This window comes from Chelonus insularis, unplaced genomic scaffold, assembly GCF_013357705.1.
Source record: "Chelonus insularis isolate UGA/USDA-ARS -01 unplaced genomic scaffold, ASM1335770v1 contig_264_pilon, whole genome shotgun sequence".
NCBI lineage: Eukaryota > Metazoa > Arthropoda > Insecta > Hymenoptera > Braconidae > Chelonus > Chelonus insularis.
Genome location: NW_023276454.1, coordinates 15218 through 29725, shown reverse-complemented (window position 1 = coordinate 29725; position 14508 = coordinate 15218). Strand labels below are relative to the sequence as shown.

General features: G+C 29.9%; 1 protein-coding gene across 8 annotated transcripts in view; it reads left to right on the top strand.

Annotated features, from left to right (window-relative positions):
* scrib (scribble) overlaps positions 1-14508 on the top strand; it is a 37646-nt gene that overhangs the window by 12609 nt on the left and 10529 nt on the right. For 6 of the 8 annotated variants that reach the window (XM_035080102.1, XM_035080108.1, XM_035080107.1 and 3 more), the window contains exons 3-20: positions 6321-6399; positions 6502-6591; positions 6875-6995; positions 7072-7610; positions 7697-7872; positions 7953-8116; positions 8595-8705; positions 8878-9108; positions 9366-9605; positions 10936-11020; positions 11543-11707; positions 11792-11967; positions 12052-12186; positions 12277-12429; positions 12509-12589; positions 12664-13500; positions 13755-13862; positions 14213-14392. In XM_035080102.1, the coding sequence (XP_034935993.1) occupies positions 6321-6399; positions 6502-6591; positions 6875-6995; positions 7072-7610; positions 7697-7872; positions 7953-8116; positions 8595-8705; positions 8878-9108; positions 9366-9605; positions 10936-11020; positions 11543-11707; positions 11792-11967; positions 12052-12186; positions 12277-12429; positions 12509-12589; positions 12664-13500; positions 13755-13862; positions 14213-14392 (3671 nt within the window). The remainder of the gene's footprint in view (positions 1-6320; positions 6400-6501; positions 6592-6874; positions 6996-7071; positions 7611-7696; positions 7873-7952; positions 8117-8594; positions 8706-8877; positions 9109-9365; positions 9606-10935; positions 11021-11542; positions 11708-11791; positions 11968-12051; positions 12187-12276; positions 12430-12508; positions 12590-12663; positions 13501-13754; positions 13863-14212; positions 14393-14508) is intronic. The other 2 variants (XM_035080106.1, XM_035080104.1) reach the window with 2 other exon arrangements.

The following is a 14508-nucleotide window of genomic DNA, read 5'->3' as shown; positions in this document are numbered from 1 at the left end:
GGATCAAAAGATATTGAAATCTTTTATCTTCTATACTCTTGTAAAGTAAGGATAAAATAAAAACAAGTCAAGAGTATCCTGACTTTCAAGAAAGAGTCCGGATAGAATTTCTGCCTTAAGTGACATTGAACTTTATAAATAGCACAAACAATTTATCCAATAAAATAAAAAATTTAATTTGTTCAAAACCACTAAAATAAAAGCATTTATTTCATTACTATTTATCTATGTATTTATTATACTTTTCAAATAAAATACCAAGCTGAAAAAGAGCTTTAAAGAGAAATACAGCATAAATAAAAATGTGCAACACGAAAATGATTTCTCGATAAATCAACTTATAAGTGATGTCGTAATACTTAAACATGCTGCGACTAGATGAAATTGTTATGTTCCATATAACTTAAAGATATGAATCTAAGATACTACATATATTCATGAACTGTTCTTTACAGTACGTGTCCTAGTAGTCTCCATAAAATGTCAATATTTTTATCGAAACTCTCACTATGACCCTGATTTGTAATCTCTGCGATGACAATACTCAAGTGCTTTTGCTGGTTGGTTTAAATATAGAAGAAACTCTAGCAAAGGTATTGGATCATTTGAAAGGTACTGAAGCAAAACAAGAGATGTTGAAAATATGTAAATAATTAGAATTTATAAATTATACCTTTTCAGCATTGAATTTTTAAAAGGTCTTGAAACAATAATATCCTCTAAGAGATTGAGTTTCTTCATTTTATTGGATACGAGTTAAAAAAAATGCTTTTTTCAATGTCATTCAATTATTTAACTTTGCATCAATTGATGTTTAAATCTAAGTAGGATATGTTTTAATTAATAGATAAGTATCTTTCTACCTGTGAGGAATGATGAATTTACTGTTAATTAAAGGTATTTTTAACATTAAATATAAATTTGTTAATATTTAAAAAATCGTTGGAAATTCGAACATTGTAGAAAATGAAATTTGTATTGATAGTATCTCCAAGTAATTAATATTTTTATTTCTATTTATTAGAGGTCATTAGTGCATATCTTTGGAATATATCGTACTTTTACTTGGATATACTAAAAATAAAATATTTTCCATTCTGATAGAAAATTTCATCTGGTATTTTCGATAACGTCATAATAATTCATACCAGTATTCAGAATACTGAATTCAAGTAATGTCAACCATTTGATATGTGAACCAGTTCGTGACAATTATTTCATTGTTTATCAGATATAGAGCATGTATGCTCTCCGTTTTTAGTTTAACTTTAGAAATATTTTAATTTTCGTTATTTTATAGTCTCGATATCTATGCAATATTGATTAGTTATTGAGTTATATATTGTTATTCATGGTAAAGTTATTTTGTTATAGAAATGGCTTTTTGCTAAAATTACTTTTAGTCATTTTAATACTTTTGAGTATAAAGCACATGATTTAACTTTGTTTTCAAACTTTTCTATGAGGAAAAAAGGTTAACCTGTTTTTAGTGATTGGTTAGAGCTTGTCGTGTAAAAGATCCTGTTGATTTTCTCTTCATTTTCTGCACGAAAGCCTGTTGCATCACAAAGAGATTGACTCGCTAAACTCTAACTATTATTATTATTTTTTTTTTTATATTTTTTTAAACACAAACTTTTCTAACAATTATTGCAGTTAGTTGGAGTTTTTTAAAATTAATTTTTAATGCATAAAAAGTATTAGAATAAAGTTTTATCAAAATAATTAAGAGTCTAAATAGATTTTTAATTACTTTTATTAAAAATAATTAATTGTAAAGAACAAAGTTAAATGTCTTGAAAAATTGCAATAATTTGTTAATTGTTAAAAAAAGATTCGTTTCTTGCTCTGAATACTTTAAAAGTTTATTAAAAGTTAAAAGATATTTTTTAAAATCTTCAACTTTCATTAAAATGATAATGAATAATTTCTTAGAAAAAAGATGCTATGGGAAAATAAAAAGATACTTTTAAGTAATAGAATAAAAATTTTATATAGTCAAAGTTTTTTGTTTAATTTAAATTAATAATTACATATTTATAATATCATAGAATAAATTGAAAAAAAACATCCTTAAAAAATATAATCAAGTTAATAAGAATATTTTATTTTAAAAATGAAACTATTTTTTTCTGTATTAATTCAAGGACAATAAGATTTAATCTTATGTTATTTTTTAGGCAGTTAAATAATAAAAATATTGATAATAAAATGGTAGATAATTCACTGGTTAATATTGTTTCGAGACTGGTCCCAATGTCTATTTCATAGCGTCTTATTAAAATGATCCTTGCACCAAGAGAACTCGTTAGACGACGTGTTTCTCGTGGCTGTACTGTCCATGATTGTTGTGTTTTATTTATATGCAGAAGAGATAAACCAAAGGACAGCAGTGGCAACAGGTTTGCGCCCGCGCAAGTTTATTCTCAGATTGAAACTCGTCTGACGATGCGTTTGTACCATGTGCGGTTATATTCGTGTGGATGTGTGTATTACCTTTATATTAACTAGGTAATTCTACATGATAAACTGTGACAATTTATATGGCACAATGATATGATAACAGGTGCAACATTTGTACTCTATTTATTATTTAACTTTTTTTCTTGATCCAATTAATTTTTCATTTATTCCAAACACTATTATATTATATTTATTTTATTATATTAAATTATTTGTTAGCAACATTATTATTATTTTAATTAACTAGTTTTATCATTCATGTTTCACTTTTTGTATGACACATACATAATTGTTCCAAATATCGATTGCATTTCCGGGATTTAGTCTCTTTTCATTTTTAAAGAGGTCAGATGGTAGATAATAAGTATAACAGAATATACAGGAGCTAATAAATCAATGAAATTCCTGGATATAATGATTAATTGATTCAATTATTATTTTTATCTTGAAATGTAATGTATTGATACATTTTTTTAAGCCAACTCGAGTAGAATTTATTCTTAGGAAAGAGTTCGCACTCAATTCGAATTTCCTAAATTCAAATTAGGAGCCAAGTGGGATACCACAATAGGCTCACATTCCCAACTGAAAAAAAAACTTTTTATGCCTATATGAGTTTTTTTTTTAAACTAACAATTAGTTTTTCACAAATTCATCAAAAAAATATCGATACACTGCAAATTCAAGTGTGTTATTCTTGTAGACACTTTTAACACACTAAGCCTCTCCAATGTTAAATACCATAAACAAACTATAGATTTTAACACACTATGAAATGTGTAAAAAGTGTCTACAAATCATGTACAGTTTATTTATGGACATTTTACATTTAACACGCTTTATGTGTGTTATTTTAACACGTTTGTAAAATCTTGGAATTTGCAGTGTAGGGATTAATTTTTTTAATTTCTGCGAAAGATTATATGCTGAAATTTGTTTCTTGGGGAATTCGAACTTACGATTACTAGCAAGTACCCATCTTAGACCAGTGCCTTTGCCCACTCGGCTATGCATTTCATTAAATAATTATTATTATTGTATTGATATGAACAGATCAATATGTATAATTTTTTAAAAGATTGATATTAATTATGATTTATTTTAAATCTCATTGGTAAATAATATTAATAGTTTAAATATTTTTATACTTTTTGATTAAGTATTTTTTCTAAAATTACAATCTATTTCCACTCAGTATAATCCGATTAAGGTTCAATAAAAATAATTAACTATTATTTAAAGAAAAAAGGATATCTAAAAATATTTTTATTATTAAAACATTTTGTTATTGGAATTTGAAGAAAATATTTAATTTAATGTGAATCTTTTATATTGTAACGAATTTATTTAGTAAGAATCAGATAAACATTTTCTAATAAATGACTCACTAAGACATCGTTTCAGTTAAGTTCATAAGGTTGTAATTGGGAAATTATTGGTGGTAGTACGAAATTGGGAAAATCTTATTTCATCCTAAAAACAAATTTATCAGGCATATGTTGGGAATGCCTCATTTAAGCTGATTTAAACAATTCCTAATAGGGGCTTAATGACATGCCCAAGATAACTTTTACTTGGGAATAATTGCTATTATATTGAGAAAAATAGCAGAAATGATCTTAATTGTAGTAAAAATTACTTTTTAAAAATAACTATTATTCATCATATTATGGATAAAAGAAAAACAAGTCAGAAAAAGAACCAAAACTGGTTAATTTTGACTCTAAAAAGAATAAAATTTAATCATTTAATTCAAACAAAACATTTTCCATCAATCAGATACTTAATTAATTTTATTTTGTAGGCTAAAATTTGATGTTAAATACCATCATCTTTAGGCCGTAAATATCCAATTTGAGACATTAAGACAATCATTAAAAAGCACCTTATTTGAACTATACTGTTTTTATCTGCATTGTGCAGTCCTATACTATAAGTACATTCATACCTTTGTATTGTTCAGAATAAAACACTCCTTACTTTTGATATTAAGAAATAGTATTAATTTTTAATCTTTTTACCTTAATAACTACTTTAAATTTTGTCATTTTTATTGACTAATTATTTAGAGCCATGTTTCAGTTAAGAAACTTTGATTTTAATATAAAAAAGACTGCTATCAATGCTGGAGAGCATAATTATTGGAGCATTTATTAAAGCAGACATTGATAATCTAAGAAGATATTAAATATAATCGCTGAATAGATCAGATCTTTATTCGAATATTAAAAAATTTAACCTTTTCATCATGAAGTACTCTAGTTTTTATAATAAATGCTGACTTGAGATGAAGGTTAGATGGAACTAATCTTTTGCACTATGTTCCACACGGAATTACGGTCCGTTGTAATCGCGTCATCGTAGTTACGTGGCAATATGGAAGTAATCTATTCAGGTAGTTGGTGTATGTGTAAATGTGTGTGTTAGAGTATAAAGAATGATGACATTCTTGTTGGTCGTGCATCGAACACCAACACGTGGGTTGTTGGTATTTTTAGATTATTTCTTTTTTAAAATCAACTATAATTCTAAACTATTCTTTGTGACACGCAAAAAATATAGACTCGTTCCTTGATCCCGATTCTTTATGTTTTATTTTTGGCCGTGAGAGCACGGGGTCGTGGCAACGATCTGACCCACGGCGAACTTAGAAAGTAGGAATTCAAGGCGAAGGTTGACTGTCTCGCGTGAGCGAGAAGAGACATGCCAAGAAGGTTCGCCAGGTTCCTCTTTTATTTGCTTTCTATCTTCTTCTTTCAAGAAAAATGATCTTATGGTGAGATTAATAGACTATTGTTTTCAAACATACATGAATAAATAAAAAAAAAGTCAAATCAACTGGAAAGACAAATGGATGCAATGCAAAATGATATTCAATTACAAATAAATATACACAACTGTGAATGAAAATTAATTGTTTTAATTAGGTGTATTTAATTTACATAATATAGTGGATGTAAATTGATCGTAATTTACAAACAAAATTTTTTTTTGATCATAATACCTCATTATTACATCAGTTTGGATTTAATTCTAATTATACAATGATTTAATTGATGGAATAACAATGACCTATATTAATTTCAATAACAAAATGATTAAAAATACTATTTAGTAGTAAAACTAGATGTTTTTATTATTATTTTCTATGATTAGTTGTCATTTCTATTGCTTCAGATTAATATCAGATGACAGATATTAAATATCTGTCGTTATTCTTTTTTCACTTTACAATAACTTTAATTATGTATTTATTGCATAGTGGTTGACCTATTTAAAAATAAAAAATTTATGGTTACTTGGTATCATTATATAATGATGGTTAATTATTATTTCATCAAATTACCACGATATTATTACATTTAAACAATATTTTAAACACAAATTAATTAGAAATAAAACGACAAATTAATAGTAATTAACAGAAAAATATTTGTGGTATGATTTCACTAATTATTTTAAATTAATGTTTTTCTTGTGTTGTTATTTATTGATTGATCACTAAACTTTTTTTAATAACATAAAAGAAAGTAATCCTACATAAAAGGTCTGATTGAACTCAATACTGATACTTAATAAGACGGAAAACAAGATTCCATTTTAACATCGACATTTACTGCTAAATAAGGATAGTTCAAATAGACAGATAATATTTATTTAGTACTTGTGTGTGAAATATTTCATGTCCAAAAATATTAGTATATCAACACAAGAACTTTGTAACAAAATCGTAAAAGATGCCAATAAAATAATTGTTTACATTTGATTATGTAATTTTCAACCAAACATTAGCTTTGTCAACATGTTGAAAGCCTTGACATTAATAATAACTGAGCAACTGATTTATTGTGTTGCAGATATACCTGATATTCCTGAAAACATCAAAAATTTACGAGCTCTTCAGGTGGCAGATTTTAGCAGCAATCCAATACCAAGGTAAATTTAATTGTTATTTTTTGATTGTTTTAGATTAGAGCAATTGCTCTATATGTTTTCATGATAAGATTTTTTTAAATGATTTATTTGTCATGATTACAGACTTCCAGCGGGTTTCGTAAAGCTACGGAATCTCACAACACTTGGCCTCAATGACATGTCCCTTACCAATTTACCACCCGACTTTGGAAGGTAATCAATAATTTTTAACTTTGATTAATTAAAAAAAAAATTTATTTCTATTTTATTATTATTTTTAAAATTAATCTAAAATTAAATACCAATCATATTACGTTTGGTGATGTTAGATCAAAGTTAATTAGTTCCTTAAGGTAAATATCAAAGTAAATGTAGCGATCATTGCTATCATAGTAATTCAAAGGTTAACTCATCAGAAATTTTCAAAAGTAAAATTATCCTATTTGGTTTTAACACCTTACAATTATAATTAACATCTCATTTAATGATATTTTAGTTTGGAAGCTTTAAAATCACTAGAATTGAGGGAAAATCTTCTTAAATCCTTGCCTGAATCTCTCTCGCAGTTGACGAAACTCGAAAGATTAGACTTAGGAGATAATGAAATTGAAGAATTGGTAAGTTTTATGAAATTTAATTATTAAATTAATATCAAAACAGTATCATTTATTAACTAATATACAAATTTTTTAGCCTCCTCATATAGGAAAATTACCAGCTCTCCAAGAATTATGGCTCGATCATAATCAGCTGCAACACTTGCCGCCTGAAATTGGTCTATTGACGACACTTGCCTGCCTTGATGTCTCAGAAAATCGTCTAGAAGATTTACCTGAAGAAATTGGTGGCCTTGAGTCTCTCACAGATTTACATCTATCACAGAATGTAATCGAAAAACTCCCTGATGGTTTAGGAGAACTTAAAAAATTGACTATTCTAAAAGTTGACCAAAACAGATTGTCTGTTTTAAATCCAAACATTGGTAAATGTGAAAATTTACAGGAGCTAATACTTACTGAAAATTTTCTGTTTGAACTGCCAGTCTCCATTGGGAATCTTTTTAATTTGAATAATTTAAACGTTGACCGCAATAGTTTGCAATATTTACCCACGGAAATAGGGAATTTAAAAAATTTAGGAGTATTGTCGTTGAGAGAAAATAAACTTCAGTATCTTCCTTCAGAAGTTGGACAATGTTCGGCACTTCATGTATTGGATGTTTCAGGAAACCGGTAAATATAAAAATTCTTTAAAATAAAACTATTTTAGACTTGTTAATTATGTTAATATTTACTAATCAATAAAATATGTGTTTTAGATTACAGTACTTGCCGTATTCGTTATTGAATCTTAATCTGAAAGCTGTATGGTTGAGTGAAAATCAAGCACAACCAATGTTAACTTTCCAAACAGATATTGATGAAGATACTGGCCAGGAAGTACTCACTTGTTTCTTATTACCGCAATTAGAAGATCACACTTCTAGTTTACATGGTAATTTATTTATTCTTATCATTTATTTTTGATACTTTATTGAATAAATATTACTGAAAAAAAATTATTTTGCAATCTAGATGGAGGACGTATAGGAGGAATAGTAGTAGGAATGAGAAATGTACTCTCAGGCAATGAAATGAGAGAATTAGGCAGTAGTGATGATGAAAATTGGCAGGAAAAAGAAGCATCAAGGACACACTCGGTAAAATTCACTGATGATGGACCAGAAGCTGACAAGGAGGTGAGCGTTTTGCTCATACCAAGGCCCTCAGCCTTCGCACTTTCTACTTTTTTTCATTCTATTCAGCACATCTGTTGTATAAATTCTACTAACTCCTACAATCAAGATGTTTTGTAGAATTTACTAATATTTCTTTTCTAACATTTTTTTTCTTACAATAATTGCATGTAATTTAAACAAATGCATGGTATTTGTAGCATGCATCTTAAAAACTAACTTTGTTTGTAGATATTACATTGAATGCATAAGATACAAAAACTAGAAAGAGTATTTTGATTTAGATGGTTAATAAATATTTATACTTTGTATTAATTGTTTATTTGATTTAAATCCGCTAGAATATTTAAATTATTTTTCGTTAATTAAAAAGCATGCTCCTTGAGATGTAAGTACCTTTAGTTGTAGTATTATTTGAAATGCAAATTTAACTGTGATTTTAATTTTTTTATTGTCATTTAATATTATAATAACCTTTCAGACTCCATTCGTAAGACAAAATACGCCTCATCCAAAGGAATTGAAGGCCAAGGCACATAAATTATTTAGTAAAGGAAAGAATGATAGCAGATCAGGATCTACTGAAGAACAGGTATTAATAATGTATTTATGAAAAATTGATTAAGAAAAATTAATGGTAGAATCGAGACAATGTTGCATCCATAATGAATTAAATTTGAGACAGAATATTCTCAGAACTTTAGCCCAAAGTAACTAACTTTGTGTGATTTAATTCAATATTGAATGAAACTTTAACTGTATAGGATGTTTCCCAAACATTTGGACTTGATAAAAGTGAACCAGACATGTCTCAAGATAATGAAGAACCCAAGGAAGCTAAGACACAGCCAGAAACCATTGGTGATGAATGCTTACAAAATGAAATCAAAGTTGCAGAGTCTGAAATTTTACATAATAATTCTGCTGCACCTGCAAATGATGACAGAGAATTACATGCGAATTTCCAGCTTACTTTAGATCCATCAACTATGACGGTAAGTTGATAATTTATCTAAAACTCAAGCACTAGCCATTATTTTATCATCATGAGGAAGCATAAAAATCGCAATTCGTTGATTTTATGTGAAATGAGTAAATATAAGGCGTTGAGTTCAGTGCGAATACAATTTTTGTTTGGCAATGTAATCAAGTTGAACGTGTGAGGGGATAAAATAACGTAGTTAATAGAGAAATAAAAAAAAAGTGGGAAAAGTATCGTGCGATAGGTGTGAGGATGGGGACCCTGTTGCAGGATGCTGTTGAGATCGAGGGTTCGGTGTCAGAATCGAGGGGTAAAAATGAGGATGAAATGGAGGGTGAAGACATGCAGAGACATGTCGAGTTTACAATCTCGGAAGACACGGATTGTGAGGGTGGGGTTGAAAAGGGAAAACCCAACCGTCTGCATCGACGTGATACCCCTCATCATCTCAAAAACAAGCGAATACATGCATCAATTGACAAGGATAAAGTTGCTTCCATCATCGCACAGGTTAGCATTGATAACACTTGAATTCTTGTGTTATTCACTTTTAATCATTCGTTATGCATTTACTTTTTTCAATGATAAGGTAAGAGACTCAGCACTTAGTCAACTGAATCAACTTAATTTAGCTTCTAAAGATTTCCAAACAATATATTCAAATTTATTCTTTCAAAGCATTTGAGAAGTCTTTATTTAAAAAGAGCAGTTTCAACTGTCATTTAAATATCAAACGATATTCATATTCTCTTAATAAATCTAATTGAAAAAATTAAGATGGAAATTCCAGCGAATTTCATTTACTAGAAAAATGATATACTTATAAGGAATGATGTAATTTTTATCTATTAAACACCAACTCATCTATTCTGTTTCCATTTTTAACGATGATTTAGATGATCTGAATGATTTACTCAACATTAAAAGGTTTTTATTAACAATTTGGTGTCTAGGTATTTTAAAAATAAATTCCTGCGGTTCTAAAATAAATTAAATTTTCGGTTTTAGCCGGATATTGAATCTCTTACCTTGAATTTCAATCAATTTTGCACTGCAGCCTGCACTCGTGTTTATTTCCGACGATAACGGCACTATTGTCTTGTTCTTTATTGTTACTAATGCTTTTTAGGAAATTTTAGAGCCAACAGAATATTCTGAATGTTCTTTATATAATGTTGAAATATGTTGAACGTTCATTTTTCATCGTATAGTAAGTGGTTATCGATGTGTTTTCGATATACTAAATTAATGGAGAAAAATAAAATCGTGTTTCTTTAACGTGATTATTTAATTCTAGATGGGTATTAAATATTTTCCATTGCTTTATATTTATTCAATATTTTGTTCTCCTGTAACTTTTCTTTGGTGTAATTGTTGTCTTCGATGGTTTTGTCCTCTCACTCATGGATTTATTTATTTCATAATAATCATCATCTGGATGTAACAGCCTTAATAACGGTTTTCAACATCATCAATGATGATTTTTATTGCTTGCAATTACATTCGAATCATCAGTTTTTTTAAATTCAAAAGAAAAAATCTATTCAGTGATGTCTAGTAACATCATTCGCACTGAACAATCACTTTTCATCAAGCTTAATTAGTATATATACGATTGTTATATTTATTCAGTAATTATTTTTATTTAAGCTGTGGTCTGAAGAAGAAATGAAATGCTATGTAGTGTCTAAAATGTTGGTTTTCTTTAAAAAAAAAGAATTATTCTTTAATCAATCAAAAATGATGGGTTTATTTGAAGAAAAAAATCTCATAAATTGATTGAATATGATTTTTTTTTGTTTAATAATTAAACCAAAATAATGTTTTTTATTCTATTCAGACGCTTATGAAGAAAAATGAAGAAACATCTGTGTCAACCAGTCTTCCAACGGAATCAGTAGATAATTATGATATGCATAGTCAAGGTATTTAAACTTATTTTTATAATTTTTTATTATCACTGATTTATCTTACTTATCACTTATAATCAACATAATAAAAAATATTTTGGATTAGATTTGTATAACTGGTTTAATGAATTTTATAAAAAAAAGCCTCGTTCTAATTTTCGTAAATCAAATATTAGTCTCCATGCTAAATTGAAGTAATAGTACAAATGATAAGATATGATTAAATTACTCACTGTTTATCTTTGATGTATTATCTTTCTTCGTTGGAATGATACGAATTCGTTATGTACTAACATGGATGAAAATGAATTTCCTAAGTATTTTATTTCTGTGAATCATTGTCAAAATTAGTGACAAAAGTGAACGTATTATTTTTGAATTTAATTACAGAATGCCAAAAAAATATCGATTATTTGTAAAAACTTCTAAAAAAAGTATAATAAACTTTGCTATAAACAATGATGTTTAATAAATTAATTAAGTAAACAATTTAATTTGAGTACAAAAAAAAAATGTAATGGATTATTGGTATTCCAGGAGCTACATCGGACGCAGAGCCATCGCTGGAAGTGCGAGAAGAACAGTATGAAATTCATATAGAGAGAACAACAGGCGGACTTGGTTTGTCGATAGCAGGTGGAATTGGATCGACACCATTTAAAGGAGACGACGAGGGAATTTTCATTTCTAGAGTTACTGAAGGTTCGTTTAGCCATGCCATTCAATGTCAATTCTCTTTATTGGAGTTCTTTAGCTATATCGTTAATTGGCTTACTTGATAAACAGGTGGTCCGGCCGATTTAGCTGGTTTAAAAGTCGGCGACAAAGTCGTTTCAGTAAACGGCGTTTCGGTTGTCAACGTTGATCATTATGACGCAGTTGAAGTATTGAAAGCCTGTGGTCGAGTTCTTGTGCTGGTAATTCTTAGAGAAGTTACGAGAATAGTACCACCATCAGATCAGGTAAATACTCATGCAATGAATGTACAATAATGTTGTTATATCTACTTGAATGAAAATATTTAGTCTAAATTTTTATTCATGAAGCTGTCGACAAGGAAAGACTCTGAGTGTTCAAGTTTAAGTACAAGTCGTGCTCCAAGTGCTACATCTTATGTTTCATCTACTGCGTATTCGCATAATCTTGAAAATGGTGATACTCTGTCTCGTGACTATGTTAAGGTATTGAAATAACTTTTTTTTGTCTAAAAAACATAATGTATTGATTAAAAAAATATTAATGATGATTTAATTACGGGGATAATATTGCAGACAAAGAAAATTCCTGAAGCATTACCACCGATGAACAATGAAGAGCCATTAGTGCCGGTACTTGTCCATACAACCTTAATTCGGGATCAAAATGGACTTGGGTTCAGTATTGCTGGTGGGAAAGGATCACTGCCGTTTAAAGACAATACCGATGTGAGTTTTTTTCTGCTCCCATTATTATTGAATTGCTAATAAATAATCCATACTGACGTACCATTAATTTTATCTCTAGGCTATATTTATCTCAAGAATAACGGATGGTGGTGTAGCACAGAAAGATGGTAAATTACTAGTTGGTGATCGAGTAGTATCGGTATGTGATAAAATAAATGATTTTTTTCATACTCTTTGATCTTGTAATGTTGAGTGAACCGCAAAATTTTTCAGATCAACGGGGTTGAAATGACTGGAGCAAAACACGAACAAGCTGTAGCAATGTTAACAGGTCTGGAAAGGTTCGTTCGACTGGTAGTCGAGCGCGAGATACCTCTTTCCCAGGCAAGCTCACTGATGCAAGTAACACCCTCGGAGAAATCTCCGCGATTGATTGGTGGACCTCGACCATACACGGGACTTTATAACGCTAATAGTTACATAGCGAATCGACCGGGCTATCCAAGCTACCGTCGCTCTATGGACGCCGACAAGACACTCTCTCCAAGTCCAACATCAAGAACACCGCCGCCTCCACCGCCTGCTCCATTACCTCTTAAAGTTGAGCCTGTGAACGGTGTCGCTAAAATGAATGGAGTAACTGAAGGGTCTGCTTCTAAAGCAACTAGTCCAGGAACAATAAATCAACATCCACAACCGGCACCAAGACAAAGTATACCTCTACAACAACAGCCACAACAACAGGAACATCGACAAGAACAGAGTCACAGTGTTGGACCGACAACACCAAGCCACGTTGAATCTACGAGACCGACATCACCACAGGAAGACATACAGGTACCGAAGCCAATCACCAACGAGGAATTTCAGGCCATGATTCCCGCTCACTTCCTCCGACCTCCGACTTCCTCGCCCTCGCCAGACTCCCAGCAGGGCCCTATCGTGACTGTAACAATCAAGCAGCCTGACAATCTACCGGGAGATGTGAAATTCCCTCCAGCACCTACCACTCTCGGTAAAGTTACTGAGACCATCACTAAGAGCACACTCACCGAGACGGTTGTTACACGAGTCACCGACAACCATCTGGTGCAGCCAGTAATCATTGAGGTATGTGCTTCGTGCACGCATCGCTATTTATTATCACTTCATATTAAATTTCTTGTAATGTAGGTAAAAAAAAACTCTTCAAATCACCGTAGATTTCCATCGCACTCAATTTTTCACTCACTAGACGTTACAATTGACCCGACTTTTTATCCTTATCCCAAATTGGCCGTATTATTTTTAATTATTTATCTCAATGTGGAACATTATATGTTTATTTTTATACAATCATTCTTTATCATATAATTACTGTTTAGGATGTCGTATTGATGAAAGAAGGATCTCTTGGCTTCAGTATCATTGGTGGAACTGATCATTCCTGTATTCCATTTGGAGCTAAAGAACCCGGAATTTTTATATCTCACGTAAGTTTGTTTGTTATTATTCCTCGTTATAAACTTCTTAAATTTATTTTTATCCTGGGAAATAATCGTTACTGGTATGTCTAAACTGATGCTCCATGTTTAACTAAATTCTATGAAGTTATAAAAAACATAGGTCAAAGGGTTAACTCTTTGAGTCTGTAGGGAAGCTTTGCATGCTTATTACATCCCTAGCACTTGAGGGGAAACACAAGACTCGAATAGCTATTATATCTGTATTGCATACATAAATATTAGTTTATAATATACACTGAAAAAGTTCGTGTCTTTTAAATATTTTATCTTTATTTTAATCGATTTTTTTCAATTTAATATTTGATTGATAATTACAGGTTGTACCTGGTGGTATTGCCGCAAATTCTGGGAAACTCAGAATGGGTGACAGGATATTGAAAGTAAATGGAACTGATGTCACTAAAGCCACTCATCAGGAAGCTGTTATGGAGTTATTAAGGCCCGGTGAATCAATTGTGTTGACTGTTCAGCATGATCCACTGCCAGAAAACTATCAGGTATTGAAAACTATATTGATAGTATGAAAATTACATAAAAATATTTCAGCTTTCAACATTAGTTTGCTTCGCATTTTGTCACTTATCTGCACATGTATACAACTAGCATTTAATAG